The sequence below is a fragment of the Chelmon rostratus genome, chromosome 23, assembly GCF_017976325.1.
Source record: "Chelmon rostratus isolate fCheRos1 chromosome 23, fCheRos1.pri, whole genome shotgun sequence".
NCBI classification, from domain to species: domain Eukaryota; kingdom Metazoa; phylum Chordata; class Actinopteri; order Chaetodontiformes; family Chaetodontidae; genus Chelmon; species Chelmon rostratus.
The window spans coordinates 3,648,083-3,674,808 of NC_055680.1; the positions used below are offsets into that span (position 1 = coordinate 3,648,083).

The 26,726-nt window shown below is 46.5% G+C and overlaps 1 protein-coding gene across 1 annotated transcript in view; it reads right to left on the bottom strand.

The window, feature by feature from the left end:
- nrxn2b (neurexin 2b) overlaps positions 1-26,726 on the bottom strand; it is a 550,653-nt gene that overhangs the window by 82,657 nt on the left and 441,270 nt on the right. Inside the window, exon 18 of the mRNA XM_041964490.1 lies at positions 12,568-12,749. Within this exon, the coding sequence (XP_041820424.1) occupies positions 12,568-12,749 (182 nt within the window). The remainder of the gene's footprint in view (positions 1-12,567; positions 12,750-26,726) is intronic.

The following is a 26,726-nucleotide window of genomic DNA, read 5'->3' on the forward strand; positions in this document are numbered from 1 at the left end:
GAACAGCTTGACGGCTACTTCCCCAGTCTTAGCTGAGTGGGAAGGATCCATGTGTCCAAAATGCACAGGGTAATAGTCAGAGTTGGTGGGCTCTCTGTCTTGTCGCGCGACCCTAACGAGCCTGCTCCGCTGCCAAGTGTCCTCTTTAACTTTACCGATATGGTGAAAAATGTCTAGATTCTCCGCTGCTGTGGATTTGCTAATCTGCCCACGTCCCTGAATGTCTCACATCACAGCTGATGCTGAAACAACGTCAGCACATTTCCCTCTTCTGGGCACTATATAAAAACACAGTTACCTACCCTTGTCACAGTCAAACTGGCGACTTCTCCCTCCCTTATTCGCACCATCTCCCCCCTCAGCCTTTTGCTACATCAGCTACGGATATGAGGGTACTTATTCAGCATATCACTCTGAGGCCTGGCTCCGCGTAAGTGCAAGCACTGACTCAGCAAAGAGGGAGTGGAAGAGAAAAGCAGAGATGTAATAAAAGAATCAGAAAAAAAGAGAGAGTTAAGAAACGAGGGAACAAACAAGAATAGCCTGAACCTGCGAGCAGCAACTATCAATTCTGTTTGCCAAATTAAAAATTTAAAAAAAGGAGCTGCGAACACATTAAATGATGTCCGTGCTTCGTGGCTCCTGGTTGCCTGAGTGTAACCTTACATTATACTTGAGGGACATTTCCTTTTCTTTGTCTTTCACCTTTTAATTCAAGCGCTCCCACATGAAGGAGGAAAAGAGTGAAACTTGTAAGACAAGGCAGGCACGGCTGCAAACTAAAAGGCTGAAGGCTGTTGCTGATTCTTGCATCTGATTGTCTCGAACCCAACCGGATGAACCTAACAAATGGCGGCACGCCCAATTCCCAGGAGCAGCAACCGATGAATGAATGATGAACTTCCTTCTCCTCCTGAATTGTGCAGGAATAGCACGACGGCACCAATCCTTCAATCACTTATTAGAGGTTCCTCCCTTGTGGCTTTGCTTCCCCTAAATATAAGGGAGGGAGCATGCGAGGCAGTGCAGCTCTAAGAGAATCAAAGAGCCAGAGAATTGTCTTGATTCTTGACTTCTCTGAATTTTCTCAGTCTGACACAGTTTTTTGTGTTTGTTTTGTTTTGGATTGGTTTTTTTTTTCACGTCTCGTAAACGTGTCACAAAAGAAATGATCTTCTCCCTCTTCAGGTCTCGATTCACACGGCTCTCGTGAATGCAAGCTTAAGGAAACAAAAGCCTGTTTTTTTTTTTTTTCTTTTTTTGTTGTGTTTCCACGAAACCATCTGCAGTTTTGGCTGCTTGTGTGCTTCCCTCCGACTGACCCTCTCCCAGGAGGAAGAGACGGTGAACGGCAGCCGAAATGAATCAAAGTGAGCGAGAGCTACGCTATATTTTCCCCTTTTTGTCCCAGCCTTCCTCCTCCATCTCTGATCAAATTCAGAGCCAATTCTGGCACAAAAGAGACACAAAAGAGGATCCAGTCGACGGGTATATACTGCGTTGCAAACTGACAGGCAGACTGATTGTTGTTGGAAAGGGGGATTGAGTGAGAGAGAGTAGAAAGCATTAAGCTGCTGCAAAATTTGTGTGTACTTATGTTGTCACAATAACTGATATCTTAATACTGCGATGCTTAAACTGTGAACGATATTTTTATATGAGAGCATATACGTGGCTTGGATTAGTTAAAAGCCAAGGAACGGGGATCTTTATGGGGGAATCATTGTGCACTAGCAACTAACACACATTCGTCTGTTTGTATATATTTGCAGCTAAACATAATCCACCTGTTCCCAACCCGATCACTGCCCCCCCCCTCACATCCAACCAAAAAACGCTCCTTACAGCAGATGTACCAAAGCAACACAGCTGCTGCAAACGAATCCTATTTGCGCCTTATCAGCCGGGCGATAGCGCATGAGAGATTCAGCGGTGAACATCCATGGGATGGTCTCCGCGACAGGTTCGCACAGACCTTGGGGCCCCATCAGGCATCGGTTATCGCCGGTCTGACAACAGGATTTCAGCTCTCGGGGACAGAGAGAGGAAGGCAGGAGAGTCGACTCCTCTTGCTGCTCAGTGAGCTAAAACCTAAGCCGCTCATATCAGTGGGGATGGAAGACTGGTGGAACTACTCCTCGACCCATAAAGAAGCAAAAATTGAAAAGAGAGAAGACGGCGCCGGGCTAAATGTGAGGGATACGAGCACATTTTCATTTCTGCTCTCGAAGGAAACTTCCATTATGGCCATTTTCTTGGTTTTGACCATTATTTCTAAGAGCAAAAATGACTCAGGATTTACCAACTTATTGAATGACACATGACGACAACATTTTGTGCCTGCTGTCATCAGTTTCACCTCCAAACAAAGGCATTTATTCATTTGGATAAACTATTAACTAGTTTACTGCTCAGCCATGTTGCAGTGCTCCCAGGTCGCAGCAGCTACTTTAATCAGCGCAGCGTTGTCCTGAAAGATTGAAATGATGGCAAAACTACAATAACAATACAACCCACAGTAATAACTGTGCAATTTTCTGTTTTTTCAATCTCCCTCCGTCCCTCCATGGTCATCTGTCTCATGATCCCTCTTCAGCCACTTGTTTCCTCTCCAAGCAACACAAATTAATTGGCAGCAGACCAACTGCTCAATATACAGCGAGAGGACGAAAAATACTTGCCCTGTGGACTCAAGTGCTATCACACGGCTCATGTGATAGCACTTGTTGCACACAGACTTTATCACCGGCGCGACCTCAGCGACCTGCAGGTGCAACCGAGTCTGAACTTATTAAACGGAAAAGCATCACGGCGCAGTCGCTGCCTCGCCGATTGCCTCTTTCTCGCCCCCGGAGGGACGGCGGTGCGGAACTCAACTCACCGCCGAACACGGGCTGTGGCATTTATTAAGAGGAATCACAGTTCAGAAAAAGCCTTCTTCTTATCTTTGCGCCACACTGGGCGCTTTTTAAGATCTTCGCTCTCAGTTCTGACCGAATTTATGCTGACGGCTCCACACATTCATTGTTAATGGCGTTCATTTTCAGAACAACAAAAGCGGTGAATAATGGAGTGTTTTTTTCCTGCCCTGCCGACAGCGGAATGCTTGATGGACTTGCAAAGTTAAGAGTGGTGACTGAGAAAGTATGCATTCATCACTGCTGCCTTGAGTACATCACCGAGGGCTTGGAAACATAGACATGCGCGCTCTGCATGGATGAGCAGATGTAAACATCTTTTCTGCCTCTCTCGGCCTCCGAGACATTCTCTTGTAGTCCATCTTTCTCTCCCTGGCTCTGTTGCATTCCCCTTTTTTTTTTGTTTTCTCCCTCCATCAGTAAGACCATTTTTCTTTCTACTCATCGTTCTTTTCCGCTCTCCTTTCAGTCCTGACGATGTTCAAAGTAGAAACATCCTCCCCAAGGTAGTCAACAAGAGCACTGAGATAAGAGCAAGAAAAGATTCTGTAGCAGAGTTTGGGCTTTAAGCTGACCATCATTTTAAGATAGGGGTGGCAAAAAAGTTCAAAGCACACTGAAAAGTCTTGACTGTGTTGATTTTCTTCACAGCAACAGTCACAGTGTTTGGGCACTGAGGTATAGATTATTTTTCCTCTGGGAAAGTGGGCCAAAAGTGATGTAGGATGCTCATTTGGTGGTCGATTGATATATTAAAGAGGGGCATGAACTCATAGCGGTTTTACAATCAATACGAGACATAAGCTTTATTAAAACAGTACAGAAAGTCAATAGACAAACTTTCATGAAAAGGGCAAGAATGAATTATGGATGTGGTGATGAATCAACGAGGGGAGAAGACGTAAGGGTCAGCCAAAGTCCAAAAAGTATTAGAAAAAATGCTAACAGGCAGCTTTCAGTGTTACTCGGAGACAATTAAAACATGCAGCGAGGAACGCGTTAAATATGAATACTTGCACACAGGCACCGCAGGAAATCGGCGTTTGTTTAAGGACGACGTATCCACTCTGAAATTCATGCATGTGTCAGCATTACGTGTTAATCATGGAAGGGAATAGTTTTAATGAGACCATTCAGAACAGTGCAGACACCTGTGCGTTCAAACAGAAAATGAGTGTGTTAGTCACAGAGAATTGTTAATAGCAGCGGCAGCAATAGTAGGTGTAGATGAATCAGAATGCAAATGAAGCCATAATTTCTAATGAGTAATGTCGTATGAATTTAGAGTTGCTAAATAAATGGGTTGCCCTGTCTGTGCTGGCCTGGTGCTTGTTGCGGCGAGTGAGGGGAGGGGAGGCTAAAGTGCATCCAGAGGGAGTTGGATGGATGGGCTGGATGGTGGGGGTCCTCTCCGCGGGGCACCTCACTAAAGACAAAGTGCAGTGGGTAAATGCACTATTCTCTCTTACATTACCTTAATCTTTTAACTTTCCTTCTTCCTTTCACTTCCATGCTACTACTCCCTCTTCATTTCGCTGAGGACTGCTGGGACCGACTATGTGACCTTTAAAGAAAATGACAGTGGCGAAGACGAGGCCGTCATGGCGATGTGTCGCAATTTGTGTGGAAAATGATAAAAACAAAGCAATGCATGCATTGTCTTAGATTGCTGGTAGAAGGGCATTTTCATGCTGTGCAGTTGTATTCGTCCGGACTGAGCTGATGAACCGATTCTGTTTACGCTACACGTATGCAGAGTACAGAGCTAGACGGAGGAAGGGAGATGGCAGACAAGGACAAGAAAGAATATAATCTCAGGTACTGTTGCCTTCCCAGATGATTATTAAAGGCAGGGCTGAACCCATACAGACAGGCCTGCTCTCTTGGAACCTAATAGCTTATTGATCCGGAAAGCCCATCCACCACTTTGCTCTCACAGGAAACGTAGCCAGTGTGAGCTACAAGCACAGTGACCCGCAGTCAACGAAGGTAGCCAAGGCCAGCTTGTTCCAAATGGTTCCATTTTTTATGGACTCATCATGAGTCAGCTTCAGCCTTGCATGTGGCAAAGATTTGCAAAACTGCTCTGCGTGCTTCAGTGTCTAAACACCGATGTCAGCGCAGGTGCTTTTCATCTGCCGTGTGACATCGGTGGTTGGGGTGTGTGCGACGTGCTTAATGCAGTGTGTGCTCGCAGAGCCTCGATCTCGTGCAGTGACGCAGGACTTTGCCAGTAGGTGATTCCAGTGTACCCTTTCATTCCTTCTGCAGCTGCGCAGCTGACAAAATAAATGACCCTCTAACAGGCCATTTACATTTAGATCTGACAAATTAACCAAGCCACACACGGAAGGGAAGCTCGCCGCACACTGGATTTGTGAAGCGCCTTGCATCGAAAAATCAAGACAAATGACCAAACAGGTACCAGCAGCGGCGCTGCTTTGAAATGGTCATCCAGAGAGTTGCGAGACCCTGAGGGCAGCAATTAAACCCATGTTATGTACTGCCCTCTTCAAGCATCACCAGTCGAACGGATGGATTTTAGTTATGAATGGTTAGATGGAGGAATCCACCAGTCCTCATGAATGATGTGGGATTCATTCAAAGGTCTGGCTCCTAATCCCCTTCCCATCCAAAGTTAGCCACCCATGATGAAAGCTCTAAGGTAGAATCTGCACCCCTCTTCAGCTCCCGCCCCGCTGCACCTCCAGCCGTGGGGACAATTAATTAGGGACGCGAAAGGGAAGGATTAATCGATATGCTGTCAGGCTCCCGCCAGCTGAGGAGAGGGACCCTGCCAAACCCACCAGGACCCGATCTCATTACTGACGGCGGCCCGCGCTCCCCTTTGCGAGGCAGCTGCATTCATCAAAGCAGCGCCTCCATTTCTCCCTCAATTGTTCTCCACGCTTCATCCCGCTGTCCCTCCCTGCATGTTTGGCTTTTACCCCCCCTGACAAGATGAAGGAGAGGAGGTTGGAGAAGTGACACCCATTTAAGAAAGGAAAGGCGGGGGGGAGTTATAAATAAGGAAATCACTCCGTGTGGGAGAGAATGTGTAGGGCCGCCCTTGTAAATTGGGGCTAGTCATACATGTCGTACGTGAACGTGAAGGTGTCCTTGCAAACGTGCCTGTGAGCAACTCTGGCAGCTGAGAGCGTGTGTGTGACTCTGTGTGCTACTGACAGCCAGTGTGGAGTAAAGGCGTGCACACGCATCCCTCTGTGTGTGTGTGTGTGTTATCAGGGTGGGGAGTAGAGGATAAAAGCCTCTGCCTCTCTCTGACAGTTTTATCCGCATCACCATCTGCCTTTATCTGACGCCAGCATCTCTCGGCTCCCCAGTGCACTCTCAAAGCTCTCCATCCACCCAGTTCTCCTCGCCACTCGTCTTATCCCCGGCTGCTGTCAGACGTCAGATCACGTTTTTCAACCCATAATTAAACAGTTACTGGCTTGAACCTGTGGCTGCTGGAAAATAAATATGAAAAAAAGAAGAAGCAGGGTGGTGGTGTATGCCTTAAAAAGAGGAGTGTTGCTTGGAGCCAGCAGGGAGAGGGATCGTGGAGCTGAGCTTCATATTTTGACTGTGGTGCTGTTGACCACGGGAAAGCCTCTGAACTCCTTTCTCAATCAGCATTTGTCACATGCTGGGAGAGGGGTAACAGTCGGGTCAAGAGGAGAAAATGTGGCCGTGTCCCTTTTGCTGCACCCCCGCCCCACCCCTGCGCAAAGTAGACGCTTGCGGTGAAGGATGGCTCCCTAACGGGTAATCAGAGGCAGCTCTTATTTAATGCTAGGAGCCGGGACCGGACAGCCAGTGATGGAGATACTCGGGGAGGCCCGCTGTGCGCCGTGCACCGGCCCATAACTGCAGATGAGGCACTTCCCACAGAGCAGTTAGTGCGACAACTTGCCAGCTGTAAATGTAATGACTGTCAAATGTGAGTGGTGCCTGTGAGAACAGCAATAAATACAAACAGACACCTCTAAAAAAAAAAATGTATTAAAAAAGACTGTGAAGTCCTAGTTCGAAAGGTGCATCTAAACTGCTCCAACTTTACACAGCCATCTGTCAGGCCATTTGGAAAGTTTATGAGTAGCTCATGAGGAGAATGACTCTGATATTTGCTCCTTTCTTCATTAATGACTCATCTCTCTGTGCATAACAAATAACCTCAATTTGCTGCTCTGTTTTTTGAGCCTTTATTGCTTTGAGTGCAAACAGTGGCATGAAAGACATTTTAACAGTCAAGGAATATTACTTCTCCTCAGATGAAAGACCCTGCGTGGTAATTTCTGTTAATACCTGATGAGTCATAAACTTGAGGACGGTTTAAGTTTTGTGAGACCCCGCTAGACAAGCTATTCCCTCCTTATTGCAGTCAACAAACACTTCTGGGCGAGGGAGACAAGGTGTGAGACAGTCTCCCAAACTTGGTCTACCTGGGTGCCTTTGTTTAGCACACTGAGCGGGGGTGTGGGGCTGCCTGTAGCGCTGTCACCTGAGCCAGGTAGCAGGGACGGCAAAGCACGAAGCTGGAGGAACACGGGGCCTCCCAGCCAGAATGAGATGAAAAGCGACGCTTCTCGCATGCCCAGTTTTTTAAATTGCCAATGTTTGTGTACAGGAGAAAAACGGACAAACTCAGACTATCACCACGGCACACACGAAAAAATGATGGTTGTACTTCTGTTTGCGCTGATACGACTGTGAGAAAACACACCAGCCTCGGCAACACAACGCCAGCCTCCGCGCTCCGCCTGGTAAGGGGAAGGCGGGCCTGTATGCTCACAACAACACTACAACTGACTGGTGTGCCGCCTAAAAATGGCACTGCTCGATCGCTCACCAGTTCTGCAAGTTCTTAAATTGCATCACTACAGCCAACATGAAAACAGAGGTGGACTTGTTCTGCTGCATGCGCCTCATAAACTAAAGGAATGAAAGAAATAAATTGATACAAACAGCATTTTAATTTTCCATAGTGATGCACAGCGAGAAGCTTAAAAAGAAAAACTGCCGCTGGCTTCAAATAATTTTTTTTTTTTTTGTGAAATTGTAACTAGTTTCTTTTCATGACTGGGTTCCAAGGTCTTGCAAGGACATCTACCTTTTCCAGCAGCCGCAGATGGGAGATTTAGCTATCAGCCCAATTCCATATCTGTCTGCACCCTTCATTCCCTGAATCTCACACCCCGGGCCCTGATGGTGGAAATGTCATGAAGATTGGCGAAAATGATGTCCTGCCCTCCCGAATGACCATTTTTACTTCTGTCGAGCTAACGTCCTGTGAAAGACATCGTGTGGACTGGGGGACATCCTGTCTACTAAATCGAGGAAAACAGAAATGCTCACTGAAGTAATAAAAGTTGTGTCTGTTCGGATTTAATTCACGCTGAGTGGTAAAACCAAAGGGTATTTTCTCTGCTGTGGAGAAGGAAATTCCTGACGAATGGAGCTGTAACATTTTAGAGATGCATGTCTGCTTCCCTCCACTACTGATTCCATCTATAAAAAGTTCCTCCAAACTTTTACAGTATCCTATTCTGTGTTATTTATGTTGCACACAGAGTCCCAGCTTTTTTAGAACCAGGCTCGTAAGTGGATTTTACCTTTGCTATTCTAAACATCAGAAACTCCTCTGCTGCACAGTAAATACAGCAGCAACAACAGCATTTCGATTAGCAGCAATGGGCTGGGATGGCGGGATAGACTGATGCGATGTGTTATGCATAAACCCCCCCCCACAACCGTAACTCCTACTACAAAAACCCAAGTCAAACCAATGCTCATCTCGGGGGGCTTCCAGCTCCAGCTAACAGCTACTAACACGTTCGTCTGAGGAAAAGGCAACTGGACTTACTGAGTATTCATGAAAATGTTTCACCATTCATCCAATAGGCTTAATTAGTTCTACTGACTCTTTGGGAGTTCTGTGGTATTTAACTTCTCCGGGTGATTAAATATAGAGGAACTCCCCACCACTCAGAACTACTGATGAAGTCTGCAGGATGAGCAGCAAACTCCCTTCAACGCCAGACAGCTGTTTTTGGTTTCCCGTGGTTAGAAACCCCGACCTGGACGACGGAGAATCTTCACAGACTTATGAGCAATGCTGCACTGCGACGGAGCTACGCACGGTCATGTTTGGTCTGCTCGCCGATGATTCATTCCTATGGCATTTTCAAAATAATGAATTTCAAACCTTTTTTCATCTACAACTCTCGAAATGTCAGCGGGAAAGTTTGCAGCACTTTCGGGCACACCCACAGTAAATAATTAGGGAAGTGCAAGAGACAGTGTCTTGAGAGGATATGTTGCATGCCTGTATGAAAGTAGCCACAGTCAGCACATTCAGTAAGCGCCTTATCCCACAACCGGGACTTTACAGGACGAGGCAGCGAGCAATGGCCTGCCCTCTGTCAGGTACACGGACAGAAACGGAGGGTGGAGTGGCATGAAAGAGGCGGAGGCCTGGTGAGGGAGGAAGGGTACATAAAGAGACGGGTGGTTGGTGAGAGATAAGGAATAATGCTCTATCACATCCTGGTGACACATTATCAGCCGTGGCCACGAGCGCCTGTGTTTGTAGCTAGACAGGCAGAGGCAGCATCCGTCAGTGATGTGTCATATCCTGCAGAGGCAGGAAATGGCTGTGATCTGAGTGTGTGGGCCACTGATTCAATGATTAGCCTAATTAACATTAATGAATTGCCTCATGAGTAATGACGAATGTCTACTCTCAAAATGCTAAAATCCAGGAAATCTCTTAGAATTGTGCACGCCCACTCTCAACTATGCCAGTCAGGATTGCAACCTTTGAAATCCTGTTCGACCCCATGAAACAGGCTCACCTGGGATGAAAAGCGAAATGCTGCTTTTGAACCGCTAGCCAAAGTTAAAGAAAAAGGGCCCCAGGTATTGAACCTCAAGGCCACCATCACTGTTTGAACGTGGAGCTATTTTGTAGTTTGATTGGGTCCGTGAGGCCCCCATCAGGTGGGATGATATGGGGCCACGGCTCCTGGGCACTCAGGTCTAATTTGTCTGTGCTTCTCCCCTCAAAGAGAGACGGGCATAATTAACAGAACCCAAACACCCACCACGGGCTGAACAGAGTCATTTAGGGGAGCGACTCGGGAGGAACGGCAGCAAATGAAATGTAATTGCAATGGGAGCAGAGGAGCCGGGCTGGTGTGTCGGAGTCACTGATGTGTGCGTGTGAGAGGGAGCGAAGGGGAGAATGAACGGGCCAGACGGGGAATGAGGGAGTAAATGAAAGACACAGGAGTTAGATGGAGAATATGCAGTCGAGAGAGGAGCAGGCAAAACAAGGACTGGTGAGTGATGGCGAGTGACGTGCAGAGAGAGCCAGTGAGGAGCCATTCCTGCAGGTTAGAATAAAACACTGACAAAGTAGAATCTTACAAAGTTAAAGGATCGCTTCACCCAAATTATACAGAGCTTAGCCCGACATAAAAAATGCATTATCTCGCCAACCTCTGGTGGCATCTAGCCATGCAGATAGTTGTGGTTTAATTTCCCCAGGTTTTGAGATATCCGCCTCTGAGATTTCTTGCAACGGCCCGATACAATGGCGGCAAATAGAATTTTGTCGTGGCGCTCGCAGCGTTGAAATTACATTTAAAATCCAGCAGTGATACCTCACTCCAGAAAAAGTCTCTGGTTACTCAGGATAATCCATAGAACGCGCTGTCGACACTTTTAATGGGGACTATTTCTTTTGGTTGGAAGTAGCTCCAGTCACAGTGAGGACTGTGGATTGTGTTCAGTAATTAGGACTTTTTTTTTTGTTTCCTTTTTCGATGCCGGGACACTGCAGGAAAATTCCATTTGCTTCCATTGTGTTTGAGCAGCTGCAGAAATCTCAGAGCTGGAAATCTAAAAAACCTGAAACTGAAACAATCTGCATGGAGAGTTACCACTGGAGGTAAATGAGGATGTTTGTTTTTAAAAAGCAATGGAAACATGACTAAAAATTACGAGATCTGACCTTTGGAAGTTCAGTGTTACTGCCGATGCTGCATCGCCGCTTCAACCCCGACAGCATTTGTTGCGTCCGGTGCTTTTGCAAATGCAACCTTGCATCCTCGCAGTCATTATCGTTATTTGTCACTAATGTTAAAAGCATTCAAATTGGCCTTGACCTACTCGGTCCATCCACCGGCTCTCCCCCACGACTCTGTCACCTCGCCCTCTCTCTTTCCCATCACCCCCCCCCCCCCCCCCCCCCCCCCCCCCCTCTGTCCCTCTCAGTTTACAGAGCACTGGATGAGAAGTGACCCCGGGTCAACTATGCTCCTGTCGCTTCCAGGCACGGGCAGCCCAAACAAATTGGGGTCACCGGGATGCTGGAGTGGTGTGATCACACACACATGCACACGCACACAAACACACACACACACACACTTGCGCAGATGGCTGAGTGTAGATAAGTGTAGATAACAGTGATCGTGTCTTATCACTGCCTGCTTTAAGAGAGTGTAAAGGATCTGCGGGACATATTTTCCACCAGCTGGTACAGTATCACTGTATTCGGGATCTGACGGTGTACAGTGTTGCATTTTGGGTCTCCGGCAACATGATGAGTGGATCAGAGTCACCAGGTGTGGTCCTGGTCGGTAATTAACAGGAAACCCCCATTAAAATGAAAATGAGCTTCGAATGAAATACTGGGAAGAGGAGGCAGGGGTCAACGAGACAATTAGAGCCTGTGTAAATGCATTTTTAAATGCCTGCTGTCCTCTAATTGCCATTTAAAGTTATCAGCAGAGGTGGTTTCAAATGACCTTTAAGCCTAACATATGAAAGCAATAAAAGCAGAGATGAGGCTAATAACTAGTTTGACAGGGGATAAAAGGGAATGCTGTTGGGTGATTAGTCATTTGCTGGACTCTGCACACACCGATTCCTCCAAGTGACCCTTGCATGTACTGCACAATAAAAAAAATCTGAACGCCTTGTGATGGAAATGCCGTAGCTGACAGAGAAGGATGAACAACGCCACCCCATGAATCAAAGAGGAGGAGCCTCCGTGAGCCAAACTTTAAACCACACCTCAGATTGTACTTTGTACTTTTAAGCTCAAGTTAATTCCAATTTATCTTCACGGCTTTGGCCGTCGTTCCCGTCCCACTGTGCTCAGGAAGTTCATTCCTGAGCTCTAGGGACACACATCGGTAGGGCTGAAACGATGGAAGAGAGCTCACTCAAAGGTTTTAAACAGACCAAAAGAAAAAAAAACTTCGAAAAACGCAAGTTCCAACAAGACCCACCAACTCCAGCCTCTAAGCTCAATGAATCCAGGAGAGCCTTGACTCAGCAGAAAAATCAGTGTGCCTATATCAAGCTTTAGTCTTTCACCAGCCTGAAACAACCAATAGGAGACCCTCTCTTTCCTTAAGTCTCCCTCTCACTGTTTGCAGTTTCTGGTTTATTCTCCGTCCCTTGGTGGACCTTCACCTTCCCTGTCCAGGTACTTCCCAGACCCCCTTTTTCTTTCTGGATCTTCCACAATGATGCACCTGACTGAGTGTAGCCCCCGGTACTCTCCCATTCCCCTGTCATTTCACCCCCCCCAACCCCACCCCAACCCCCCCAATTCATCCCCAAGGCGGTGTCTTACTATGTGCAGCTCCAGATAATCTCCCAGTCCCTTGGCGCTCTCTACCCTGACCAGAACGGCTTCCTTCAGCTGCGTGCTGAAGCCCACTGCCAGCCGGTCTGCCCGCGTGCTCGGCCGGTCATTGGGTGGCCAGGTATATGTGATGAGGGCTCCGCCTCGCCCGAAGATGTAAGTTGTCCCAGCTGCAAAACACATAAAAGAGGAAAATGGGAGGGTTACCACTGAGCTGCGGCATAAAATTACACTTTAAAAGCTGTAAAGAAAGATGTTACACACATGCAGAATATGTTCAGTCCCAGGCAGAAAGTAACTTGACATTTCATATAAATAGGATTTATGTGTAAGTGAAAAACATTGCAACAGCATGTTGGTGAAAAGTTTGAAAAGAAGTGGCCTGAATATCCTTTTTTACAGCGATTATGCACATGAAAGAAAGCACTTCCTGCATAATAAAACCAGTGCGCCATGTGGCGCTGTATATCATGAAGTCACGTTTAGCTTTATTGCTAGTACTAGCACCGGCGCTGGCTGTCACTCCCCTTTGAAATGCTAATCTGACGAGCCACCGCAGCTCCACTTGCCCTCACTCGCCTGCAGTTGCGTTGCATTCAAACTAGGGCGAACTGACAAACTTTGTGTTGGCTATGCTGTCAGTATAACCACCAGCCCTCAACGTCAACAAAAGAAATTCCTCAGATCTCCCTGTCAAAGGAACTTTGCCTCAACAGTATTTTGAGCTCCAGCCTAAAAAAATCGAGCCGCCTCGTACCGCTGAGCCATTTCGTGTTTGAACTGGAACAGAGTGACTTGGCTCGGCTCCAATAAGCCCGGTGGTGAGTGAGAAAGGACGGGCGTTGGCTGTGATTAGCATAGAGTAATGAAACCACAGTGAACCGCTCTCAACCTCGTCTCTGTCATAAATTCCCATGCATACAAACACAGGCTGTACGTGTCTGCGTGTGTCCATATGAAGCAGGTCACAGATCAGATCATTTTGGTAAATATACTGGGGGACACGTGCATTTTCCAGAACATGAAGGGCGGGTTTCTTCTCTCTCCTGCCTCCCGTGGGTTAAACTCTGCCCACGCTGCCAGAGAGGCTCTCCAGCTGCACTGCCAGTCAGCTGATGAGCAACATCTGACCGGCGTGTTCGCTCACTGTGCATTTTCTGCTTTCTGAACAAATCTTTACTCTTGTTTTCACCGTAAAGAAAAAAAAGATTAATTAATTAAGTTTTTTTTTACTCAACGGTCTGGCCCCCGGCCTGCTGGCTGGGTCGTCAGGAAATAGTGAAAAAGTGTTTCCAAATTGCTTTTCTGTTCACTGGCTAATCAATTCATGAGCTAACTGTTCTAACTGCAAGCGCCGCCGTCCGCATGCCCTACAAATGGCTGTGTAGGTGTGCGGCGGTCAGAGAGGAGGGAAAGCAGAGGCTGCTGCGGCGGCTGCGGGGCCCTCGGACAACATCCGCAGCAACAGGCCGCACACTTACTCACACACGAGGAAGAGGAAGGCTGCCCAAGGATCTCGGGCTTCTCGCACACACACACAGACACACTCGGAAAACCCAACACTTTCATTATCTAACAATCCGCTGGTAGCCATTTGAAATCGGCTGACACATACTACTCTCCTCCCTCTCTCTCTCTCTCTCTCTCCCTCTTTCTGGCTCTGACCATCCCTCCTCCTCCCTCCTCCTCCTCACTCCTCCCCTCCCAGCGGAGCTAAGCCCTCTGCTCAGCTCTTGTTGTTTTCTCGAGGCTGTATTATTTTAGCGCTGACTAATTATCGCAGCATGGCAAGGAGGGCTATGAAGAGGTTGTGTGCCGGAGGAGGAGGGGGGGGAGAGAGGATGAAGAAATACAACTGGGTGCGGAGGCAGGGTGCAAAGAGGATGGGGAAAGCGTGAGCTGCGGATGGTGGAGGGAAGAAGAAACTTGGTGTTTTCTCCTTTTTTCCCCCCCGTCCCTGTGTCTATTAACAGTGCGGCAGCGCAGCTTCGCAGGAAAGTGAGCGAGAGACAGCTGTGGAGAAAGAGGAGAAAAGATTTCTAAAATGGCCGACAAACAGGGAGGGAGGGGAGCCGTGTTGTGATGGATGAGAGTGGAGCCACGTTGGGGGGAAAAAAAGGAGAATGGCTGATGGTGGTCGAAGCCAAAGCTGAGATGGAAGTTGGAGAGAAGTCGATCAGCTGCCACAAACACACGCACGCACGCACACACACACACACACACACAGATGGAACGTAAAGGTGCAGCTCCACCAGTTTCACAAGTCAATTTTCCAGTCAGAGGCATTACGAGTCAGCCTGTGAACACAGATGTGGGCATTTAATAGGCAGGAGTTGTCTTATAAAGGACACTGTCAAGTTGCATTATGGGAAATGTAGGCTCCAGTGTTTTTCTTTAGTTTGACCCATATCAGCCACGATATCTCAGCATCTACCACATCGAATTTCAGCTAGTCTTTCCTCAATTTACCTCCTGCAGTTCCTCAACTTTATGTTAATGCAACAGTCAAATGCTGCAGTGTCCTGTTACAGTTATTAGAGGGACATATGGACTTTCTTACAGTTGCTTTTCAACATGTTGGAAAAAAACTATATCACAAACTTAACTCGATGAGAGCGCTGTAAAATCAAAACCTCCATCGTCTCATGCTGCTTCAGAGTGTCATTCCATCACTGTGCAGTCAATAACAAATTATTCATATTGTTCAAGGACATTTTCACTCAGCTGTTTACTCGCAAGGCGACAGGACACAAGGGGAGAATTGCAGACGCGTGACTCTGAACGCTCCTCCATCTCTGTCGCAGTTTTAGCGTCATTCAAAGCTCAGTCGTTGTTCTCCCGTTCCGGCTGGACGGAGAGTTGAAGTGGGAGCCAAGAAAGCAGCGGGACATCTACCCCCCAGACACAGCATGTCACATGCTGGGAGGAATAATTACTAACTGGTAAAAATGCTCCAGAGGGACAGATCAAATGCTGTGAGGTATCTGCCAGTAACTGTGGTCCATCTCTGATATGACGCTCGTCCTACTGGAGCTTCTGTTAACGTAAATTATCATCACATGTGTTGCATCACTAACTACAATTAACCCACAGAACTTTATTTCACATTGCAATTAAGCTCCAAAACCTCCAGAAATATTCAACGTGCGAGCAATGCCAAATTCCACTTCAATAAGTATGAAAAACTGCAGAATAATGGGGCGGCAACACAAAATGACATCTTAGCTTTTTCAAGGTCAACATTAGTGCTGGATCCTGCAGATAGATGCGATCCTAAAAACTCATCCAAATCTAATACCAACCAATATGTCATTTAGGGTGTAACACAAATTAGAGCTGCGGCACATACCATCTCTGCCTACGTGAGCGCTCTCAGTGAACTAATTGTCATCAATTAACACCCCTCTCATGCAGAGCTTCTGCCATATGCTTTGTCTCCCCCCGGAGAGGCCGCCGTACACCGTCACAATCACACGTTTTGCTTCGTCTTTATCACGAGCACATTCGGTGCACTGACACGGACGTCACACAAAGAAGTGCCGGAGTTGAGGGAAGAAGAAAGAGCAATAGACAAGAACTTGCACACTTTAGTAGTACTCGAAATACCCTCTCGCTCCTAGATCCATCCACCGAGCCGGTGTTGACTTTGCCTGCTTTGATTTGTCCAGCTGATAGCGGCCACCTGCTGCTTTGTGCACTTGGCTACCTGGGTGCATGTGCTTGTGCGTGTGTGCACTCCTCTCTGCTCCAAATGAGGAAACAAAGGAGGTGTAGAGCCTCTAATGAGTCGTCTGACAGGGCGCAGCCATGTGTCACTGTTTCTCCCAGCAAACACCTGCTGCTCCGGCTGAGGCGAATGCCGCCGAACGCCGCGACACAACACTCGCTGACACGGGGGATGAGGTGGGGCGAGCGAGGGAGAGAGAAAAGGTGTTTCTCAAACTCCAGAAGACGCGGCTGGAGGAAACTCTTCCCCGGTTGCCTTCAAGGCAACGATCCCCTTACAATCAGAGAACATCTATACACTTTGAGATACTCTGTGCACAGTGGCTCTTCTCTAATGCGTCACCTCGCTGCACCTTTCTCACAAGTGACCTCTTGAGGTCAGGTGAGGAATTACTATCCTCTCTTGTGGCAGCACCACTAAACCTCTTGAGTCTGGGTTTATGGTTTGATACCGGAGGCTCGGCTTTGTGTTCAGTGTCGGCGTTGGATCCTTCAAACCATGACCATGATCTTTTCGTCCTGTTGTGGCCAGATGGGGAGCTCTGGAGGCCACTAGCAAACAACCTATTTTGTTATTTTAGTTGCTCAGTATGGGGACTTGTTGCCTTGTACTGTATGTTCCTGTGAATATGTGCATAATCGTAAATCCATGTATATATTAGCACTTTTGTGCACCTGTCGTGTATTTGTGAAAATGTGCATCTGCAACAGCTTCAGAGCAAAAGGCAGACAGAAGAATCTGCATTCGAGTTCTCTCAAACAGCGAGCGTTTGCCTTTATTGAAAGCTGCGAGTTAAAAGTAAATTAGTGCTGCCTTGGGAGTTGTCTGCAAACAAAAACCTGGCCAGGTATGGATTTCTCTGACCTTCAGCCCGCCGTAGTCTAATCAAGCAATCTGCCTGCCGCTTTCGCTAGAATAACAAGAATGATGGAAATGCTCTGTTGCACTCATGTGTTTCACAACATCACCCCCCTCCCCCCGATCCAAAAAAAAAAAAAAAAAAAGAGGCTAAACATTTATTACTTTTGTCCAATTAGCTCTGGCACCATCGATCTGGCCAATCAATCCCACCTGTGGCGCATGAGGTGGAGAGAACGCAAAGAGATGAATCAAAACATCGCGGGACGCCCCCTTGATTATTATTTCCATTCACATGCGCCGGCTGGTAATTTGGTTTGAAGACGAACGGCCCACAAAAAAATACCATTTCCCTTTGTTCACAGATCCGGTGGAGAAATAATCAGAAAAGACCCATGAATCAAAGCAGTAATGAAAAACCTATTGATTTAGATACTTCGCACCCCTCCTCACTCTTCTTCTCTATATTGGGGTGAGAGGAGAGCGTATTTAGGATTGAGTTTATCATCTGGGATTCTTCCTCTGCAAGGGGCCATTGATTTGGGATAGTGGATTCGAGGCCCCCGCCATCCACCATGGGGATAAGCAGGTCATATCGGAGAAAGCAGATGCCACGATTTTTCATTATGGCCTGCGGTCAGTGTCGCAGTGCCAAACGGCAGCTGCAAAGCCTCATGGGAGCTGACAGCATGAAAATTGCGTGACAGGCCGGCGATAAAATGGAAATTCCACAAGGGAAAAAAGAGGACTGGTGGTGGCGATGAAGTCAGTTCTTGAGCGGCAATAAGCCTCAAGGCGCACCAGCACTGTACACCCACGTGAATTTATACACACTTCTTATTTTAAACTCTCAGACAGGCTCTCAAACAATAACTCAATAACACACAGATGGTTCCTCCAACTTTCATGTATTATTGCATCAGTGCAGGCTGATTCTTTGAAGCAGTTAAGGAGAGAGACAGAGCTATTGATTCCTTTTAAACGAGAAGACTGAAACCTTTTTCGCTCTTTTTTTTGACACAACATATATTTCAGAGACACTTACAAAGGGATGTGAGACTGAGAGGGGAAAAAAAAGACAGAGGGAGAGAGGGGCTGAGATGAGACATTTGCCAAAAGTTTCCAGACGGCTGTTGATCTTTGAAGTTGCAGAGTTACACACACACACACACACCCTGACAAGAACTTGGCGATGAGCGCACACGTTTTGATGACATTTTAGGGTCTTTCCATCTCTTCCCCTCACTTGAACGGGCACGCACACACAAACACCCTCAGACGCAAACACACCCTTTTTCGTAGTCTAACAACCTCGTCAGCATCGGCGCCCTCGCTCTGATAGCTATTTGTCTGTGGCGGTACATAAGAAAATGTAGAAATGGCACCCCGGAGATTGGCTGCATGCAGAGCGGAAACAGCAAGTCATCCTCCTCTGATGTGGTTGGATAATCCTCTTCTATCTATCCTTTCCGCTTCGAAGGATGAGGGAGACCCTCCGTCACATGAGGTGATAGACACTTGATTACAGCAGTATCAAAGTTTCCAGCACTTTCCAGAGTCCGGCTGGGGACAACACATGGCGTGTTAAGCAGCTGTTTGTCTAGACGTGTTGATTCGGTGGAGGTGACGCCTTTTTCAACATGCCACGGAAGTCAGACAATATGCGAATCAGACGTGGCACTCAACCATCTGCTGTCTGCCACAGAAGTGAGAAAGCCATTCTGCAGCTGACAACTCGCACCCTCACACCTGACACAAATATAATTGTTCTGATTTGGTTCAGTTCTGCCCGTTTCATACCACAGGGAAATTCAAACTCTTCCCTTCTTTTAGACTTAGTTTGATCTCGACAGACTGATAAGAGCTTCAGTCGTAATTGGGACTGCAGAGTTGTGCAGTACTAGCTGGGAGACAGGGACATTGTACCTCAGTAGCCTGGACCATATTGGAAAAGAGTAATTGGACTGACCTTATACTTGGAAAATAATTGGACTGATTATACTGTACATATTTCATATGCTGCACACACCCTTGACTATATCACCAAATCTGCAGATGAAACGTTCCTTTGAACTATGGTTGTAAATTATGACGATCTCCTAAAGTGACAATTCCACAAATTAAAATGTCTAAATTTATCTAACAACATGTCGATGTGAGCGTACATGCTGCTTAATCCTCAAAATGTACATCATACATTACATGTATACATCAGACTGAGGTCATTCGGTGCCATTTTGGTCTAGCATTTAAGCAGCAGCTGGCAGACAGCAGTTTATTTTGGGGGCTATTGATGGTCAGGGACCCTGTGGGCATTCCAGACAAAAACAGTGGAGTATCAACAGGAAAGAGTCAAAGTTATCGATGAGGGTATGTATTTGGGGGGGGAAATGGTGACAACAGTATTCTCCCCTGTCATGCAACTCTATGGGGACATGGACTAAATGGAAGCTTTAATCATTTAATTCTTCTTCTTTTGGGACCAAAACCATTTCAAATGCAAATGCTGTAGTGTCTGAATTAGATTATGTGTTAAAATAGCTGTTATTGAAGGAAAGAAGGAAGGCATCAGTATAACAGGTGATTCCAAACTTTTGAACAACAGTGTACCTTAAACAGTGTCTCTTGGCTGCTTTCATAAGGTGAACCAGGTTAAACTCATCCAGATAATGTATATTTGGCCCTAGAGCTGCATTCTGCAGACTCTCAATCTGTCAGACCAGTGAAGTAGAGGGTGTTTGTTAAGTTAATGCAGCAGCATGTCGACTGTTCGTTTCAACATTATAGTTCCAGTCAGACTGTAACGTCTGTGTGTGAACTCCTCCGCGGTCATCAGCACATTATTAGAGGGGCTAAAAGGAGGGAGCGATAGATTTGTTTGAAGCCGATTGGTGCTTATTTGTTTCTCAGATGATGGTCATAACGGGGGAATAACAGCTCAGTCCTCTCTTCCTGAATCAAATTATAGGCTGCTGACAAAATGGAACTGATTTCAGTGGCAGATTGTTACCCCCTTAAAAGTACTTCTTAAAATCACATTTTGTTCTGTCTGGCTTTAAAGATCAAAGCGAAGGGCCAGATAGCTGGAAAGACATGGTTTGTGGGTTCTGAATGACTTGGTTTACTTAATTTAAAATTGTTAAAACTGTTTAATTTGGAGATAACAAGAACACTGGAGCCTTTTCTTAGAGCGATTAGAGTGTCTTGAATAAGAAAGCTGAACAAATGAACCTTGAACCAGCTGTGAGCTGTGTCAACAGCACACATCTCTACAAACCGCAGCTCAGACTGCTGGAGAAGCCACTTCCGTCAACATGCCATGTCTGATGATTACCCCCCTCCCCACTTCTACCAGTGGGGACTTGACACACAGCTCTACCTTTTACAATTCAGGAGGATTCAGATGTTTCTCCTCCTTTGCTTTCGACACCGACGATGTGCTTGCGAGGTTTGTTTGAAACATTTCAAAATGCTTGTTATGTCCCTGGAGGGGATGCTACTATCAGAGATGATTTTTGTACAAATACCATTTCTCAGTTAGTGCTCAGATGCTTCCCTTGTCTTTTCCCACACATCTGCAAATGGGGGGATCCGGAGGGAGTAGTAGAAAGATGGCGGGGGTTGAGCGGTAAGGAGACAAGGGAGAGGGTGACAAGGGGTCACACTTTTATTGTTTAACACTCTAATAAGAAGAGAATCATCTTTAGAGAGGCTGCTAGGCAGGACAGCACATCTGCACTGTAAATATATCATCTTGAAAGCTTATTGATCCTGCCTGTCCTCACAAGAAAAATGGCTGTTTAGGTCGTCTGTCCACGAAGGTTATTATGACCCGTATTTACTTTTATTGCGAGGAGGCAAGCTCTAGTGGCCGTGGTAATTAGTCAGTCTGCATATGGAGGAGGGTGGGGTGGATGGATGGGTCAAACAAACACAGGAGCCCACTTTTTGTGTCCCGTGTGAAACCGAAAGTCAGCGCTGGTCTGTTTTAACTTACATGACGTACCGACGTTACGTCACCTACGTAACAGTAACATACTTATTTTAACCTGTGGTCTTTTCCTAAACCCTACTCACATAGTTTTGGAGCCTAAACCGAAGCAAACCAACTGTTTCACAACGTTAACCACGTAAGGATGAAGGTCCGGTATGAGGAAGGTCCGGTAAGCCAGTCGCTGGTTCTCTCTAATTGTAATACGTGCCATCTTGGAAACGGTCATATATGTCATTTTGGGAGTCGGCCTAATTAGCCGTTTATGTATGAGGTTGTGTATATTGATCGGCCCAAAATACCCTCCTCTGGGGACGTTCAGAAAGTGACGCCAAGGGCCAGTTACTTGTTGGGTAAATGATTTTTTTTATCCCTAGCTGCCCTTCTGGCCAAATAAACTAAGGAACCAGATGTCAGGTCTAAATTAAGCTAATAACCTATAGAACCGTGTACAAGAATGAATCATGTGGTTTATCAGACATCAGCACTGAGTCGGCTTTGGAAATGACCGTGCTGCTGCGTCACGGTGATGTCTGGATCAACAGTTGCACTAAAAGTAGACGTGCAGTGTTGTCGGCGCTCGTCTTCAGTGGCTTTTCTGTCTGCTTTTTGGAGTTAAAGCAGCAAATAAATGTGAGTTTCAGCTTGGTTTCTGTTGCTCGATTCAAACTGGACCTCGAACGCAGCAATCGAAAACGCGGACCTGCTCTCGAGTACATCAGGAAAAGATTGATGCTCCAGTGGAGTTCCAAAATCTTAACATGCAGCATCGATTTCGAGACTTTTAAGGTCAGCAACGCGCCTTGCAGCATGTAGTCTGCCAGAAATGTATTCCAGGTGGAACAGAGATTCACCGACAGCTATACCCAAACAAACTATGGCTTAACAGGACGTGCATTAAATGTTTCATTTAGAAGGCAATCCAGCAACTTTTGAGAGCAGTTTCTATATGAGGGGGCTGCTGTAAACAGAAGCATCTGTCTACAATAGCTGTTTTCCTGAACAAGAACAGCTGGATAGCAAGGCACATCAGTATGCTATTAATGTGGTTTGTTTAGTTCTGCAGCAACAGTGTTTATGTGTATATTGTATTAATATGCACAGTTCTTGCATGAATGCAATTTTTGTTCACTCTGCTCATACAAGGGGAGATCTGACATCTTAATACCGGTTACTCACAAGCACAAGCTGCATGCACACACACTCCGACCCAGAAACACATGCAGGAGCACACAAACACACAACTCTTCTAATAACATGCCAATCAAACAGCAGCGGCAGACAGAGTGTGTGAATATTTCAGCTTGAGGCGCTGCCCTGGGACTCTGCTGTTTAATTATTTAGCGTGTTTGGAGGGTATGCATCACCACTCTGACCCCACCTGCAACCCACCACCACCCCCAAATGCTAAACCTGCAAAATATGGTGAAAGCAGATGACGCACCGTGTTCGCAAGACATTGGCAGGGTGTTCGTGTTGAAATATAGCAGCGAGCAGAAGGCAGTGTGTTTGGAGAGAAAGGGGGGAAAAAAAGAAAGAAAGGGGGCTAATGCTTGGAGATGAAGATGAGAGCGAGAGAGGTCTGAGGAGACGTGAAAACCTCGCACATGGGCACTGACAAACACTGACATGTGCTGCATGAAGAAATAATAACAGACCTGTTCAGAATAAAAACCTCATTTCCCACACAGTCATTAAGCTGTGTGTTCTGAAAAGGTCACACTGTTTTGTTGCCACTGGATCTATGGGAATACAGGTGTGTGTGTGTGTGTGTGCGCGCGCGCATGTCGAGGGGGTACAAGTAAGCGTGTGCGCTTCTTGATAATGCTTAATATCCATGGATCCATTAGTGTTAACATCAGCCTAATTACCCTGGAGGGGTCTTCACTGTACATAAACAAACACAGGTAAAAGCAGGTGTTAGCCAAGCGGTGACCTTATGAAACGGAGCTCAAGCTGTAAAGTTACACAAGCAGGAAGGTTTTTGCATGGATTGTGCTCACAAGCCATGGACAGAACCTTAACCGATATGAAAGGTTATTACATGTCCAAGAAGACAAAATTGATCATTTATTCAATCACTATTAGAGAAAGCTTCTTTGTTATGCTTATACGTGCAACAGCATAAACGGTGGGTAGAATTGCTATGAAAAATACTAGTGATTATTTTCATTATTAACCAATCTGCTGAATAACGGATGAATGGTTTAAACTATAAAATGCCCAACACAATTTCCCAAAGCCCAAAGTGACGTCTTCAAATTCATTGTTTAGTCCAACCAACAGTCTAAAACCAAAAGGATTACTTTTACAATTATATGAATCAAAGAAAAGCATCACACTGGAGGATGAACGACCAACAACTAATCGACTAATCACTAGTCCCCCGTCTCCTTTCTCAGAAAACGAAACCAAATCCAAAAGGGACCACTTGATTAAACATTGTGAGCCACTGTACAACCCTCGAATAAATGCAAAACTGGCTCAACCACTGCTAGATCACCACAGCCCCCACTACTCTGCCAGCGCCGATAAAATTAGCCTCCACTGCCTTCACCTCTCCAGCCTGTTACACGGATGTAATGGCCTCTCGGAAGTACCACTTGTCAGAAATAGAGCGAGCAAGCCGACACCTTGCACAATGAGTTTGTCCGAGCAAACGTCAACTTCCACTTAAGCAACGCGGAGTCTTACATGAAATGGACCTCTGCAGCCCACTTGACCGGAGGTTGGAGCAACATTCTAAATGGTTCTTTAATGAAATGAGCCGAGAGCACTATAGGGCTCGGATAACTTGTTATTGTGCTACTAGAGGTGTAGGAGTGGTTGAAAGAATGAAGAACAGTATGTGTGTGTGTGTGTGTGCTAAGGGAATAATGACCTTCATCTTGATGAAGCGAAAAGATGGTTATAATGAATGTCGGTGGAAGGATGGATAGATGCTGGAGAGTGTGGGAGGTGATGGAGTGAGTGATTGAAAGCAACAGGAAGAGGCTGAGAGAGACCTAAAGACGCAAGGGGGATCAATGGCAAGCCTCTTCGGCGGAGCAAGAGCACAGATCTACTCTGTTTCATTCCCCAGGACTGTATTCCTCAGACTCCAGGGCATCCCACATCAAAGGCGGAGGAGGATGAAGTGGGGAGATGAAAGAACGACATAGTCTGTAGTGGATGTGTGAGGTGCATGCATTAAATATTGCGCCTGTGTGTGTGTTGAATGTGTTCCGACACACACGTGTGATGAGCCGGCACAGGTCAGTACACGCAGGATTTCGGGATCTTGTGAAGCTTTGCCTGTTGTTGACACATGAAAGCTGCTGGGAGGGATTCAGTGTTGCACAACTGCATATCCATTTCTGCCCACATAGAGGGGTCCATTATCTATTCACTCGGCTATCAAGAGCTTGCATCCATAAAGATTACCCAGAGAGGGAAAACAGAACAAATATAAGGCTGTGTCTTTGAAGACCAAAGGTGGTCCACGCTCCCTCTGATCTCATGAGAGTTTAAGGGAAAATGTGCCACACTGCTGGGCTGGTTGCTGAACTGAATAGCTGAATGCTAAACGCTAAGCATGGGCTAGGCCAGGCAGGTACAGTGAGGGGGTGATTGCAAAACCCCCCCCCAAAAGCCAGCTCTCTGAGGACCCTGGGTAGCCATCTCAAATGTCATTGTTGCCTCTGTTCTTTGATGTCGAATCAGTGTTGAAGTGCCCGATAAAGCAGAGAGAGAGTGGGACTGTATTCTTCTCGCCCCCCCCTTGTCTCACCGGGCCCGGGGGACTCCTGGACAGGGGCGGCTGTCTGAGCGCGCCTGTCACAGAGCTGATATTTCACATTTGGGGGGGTGGGGGGCTGGAAAGACAGAGGAGCGAGGCGAGGAATGGGAGATACTGAATAAATGACTGTCTGTACTTTACCGAGAGCCCTTCAATGGAAAAGAAATCAAGCCGAACCAATAATGTGACCAGACAAAACCCAAACACGGGAGAGAAAGGGGAACAGAAAAGAAGATTTGCTGCGCCGTGTCTGGAACCACAACATTTAGCCAGAGGCGCGTCACTTACTCCTTCTCTCTTTCTCTAACTGCCTGCCTCCCTTTCTCTCATTCTCTTCCCTTAATCTTTAACCCTCCCTTTGTCCCTCCATCCCCCCTCTTCTTCTGCAGGTTGGCAGTCAGATGTAGCAAGCTGCGGCCGTTACATAACAATCCATTTGTTGGCGGGCGCTGAGAGACCGCTCGGCGGGCCAATGCACGAGCAGCGAATCAGGCCGCTAACAGGGGGAAAATAAGAATTCACAGACGCTTGTGCACGCAAACAAACAAACAAACACAGACTGTAAGAGGATGGAAAACAAACACAGGGGTTACTGGTGGAGGCTTCGTGTTCTTCTTTGCTGGTGCGTCACATAAGCTGAAGAGCCAACTGGACTCTCAAGCAATCTGTTGGGTTTAATAACGTTCTGCTGAAGTCACTGACACTTGTCCCGAAGCGCCTTAATCTGTGTTGTACATAAACAAGCTGTGGGCTGCTACAAATAGGAGCTATGTGTGCATTTTTAATTGGAATTGACTCCTAAACCTGGTTTGATGCAAACCGCGCCAGCGTTGCTCGAGTTCGCGCTTCACAGCCAGCTCCAATTCACTTCATACAGGTTAAAATGAGCATTCATTTCTTCCATTTTGTTTTTAATGGGCTGCAAAGGCTGCAGATTATAACGTAGTCAAGTAAAGTCTGTATACTTGTCAGTGACGGTGGTACATTTTCTAAAGCACTGCACTTCAAGGTACTTGTAGGTACTTGAGTATTTCCATTTGATGAAACTTTATACTGTGTTTTGTACTCCACTTCATTTGCCTGACAGCTTTAGTAACTAGCTACTTTTCAGATTACAATTTTACATCCCGTTTCTCTCCAGTGGCACATATCTCCAGTTACTCTGAAAAGCGTTCCTTTACGGGTCGAGAAAATTCTCCTACTTCTTGCAATAAATCAATTATTCATAAAATGCATCGTTGCAAACTCTCACAATCCTTTTTGCACTTTTCCTTTCAGATTCTTTGCTGAGGTGGCTGATGTTCCGACTTTCCGTTAGCATGTGTACTGATTCGTTCATAAAACTCTGAATTGCCAGCTGTGCTAGCCACACTGGCCACAATACACAACACGACACTGCACGCACCTTCACTTTCTGCACATACAAGAGCCCTGCACGCTGAGTCCATGAGACACGTTCATGTGATCTTTAGCTCGCTGATAGTTGTGTTCAACCAGAAAATGCTGCGGTCGTTTTAGAGGGAAGTAACAAACAACTCTTTTTGCTGGTTTATTCTGGAGGACTTCTTGGCTCAGGAGAGGGGAGGTGGAAATGAAGGGGGATGTTGTCAAGATAACGTGAAGACATGCTGAGCTTACTGCTCGCTGTACTGTGACCCGACGAGGATGTTGCAGGCGTGGTGGAAGTAGACACTGCATACCAAAGACACTTCACTTGTTGATGACCAGGTGTACATTTGACAAAATATATATGTCAGACGCATAAACATTAGGCTGGTGCTGTGGGAAAAAGA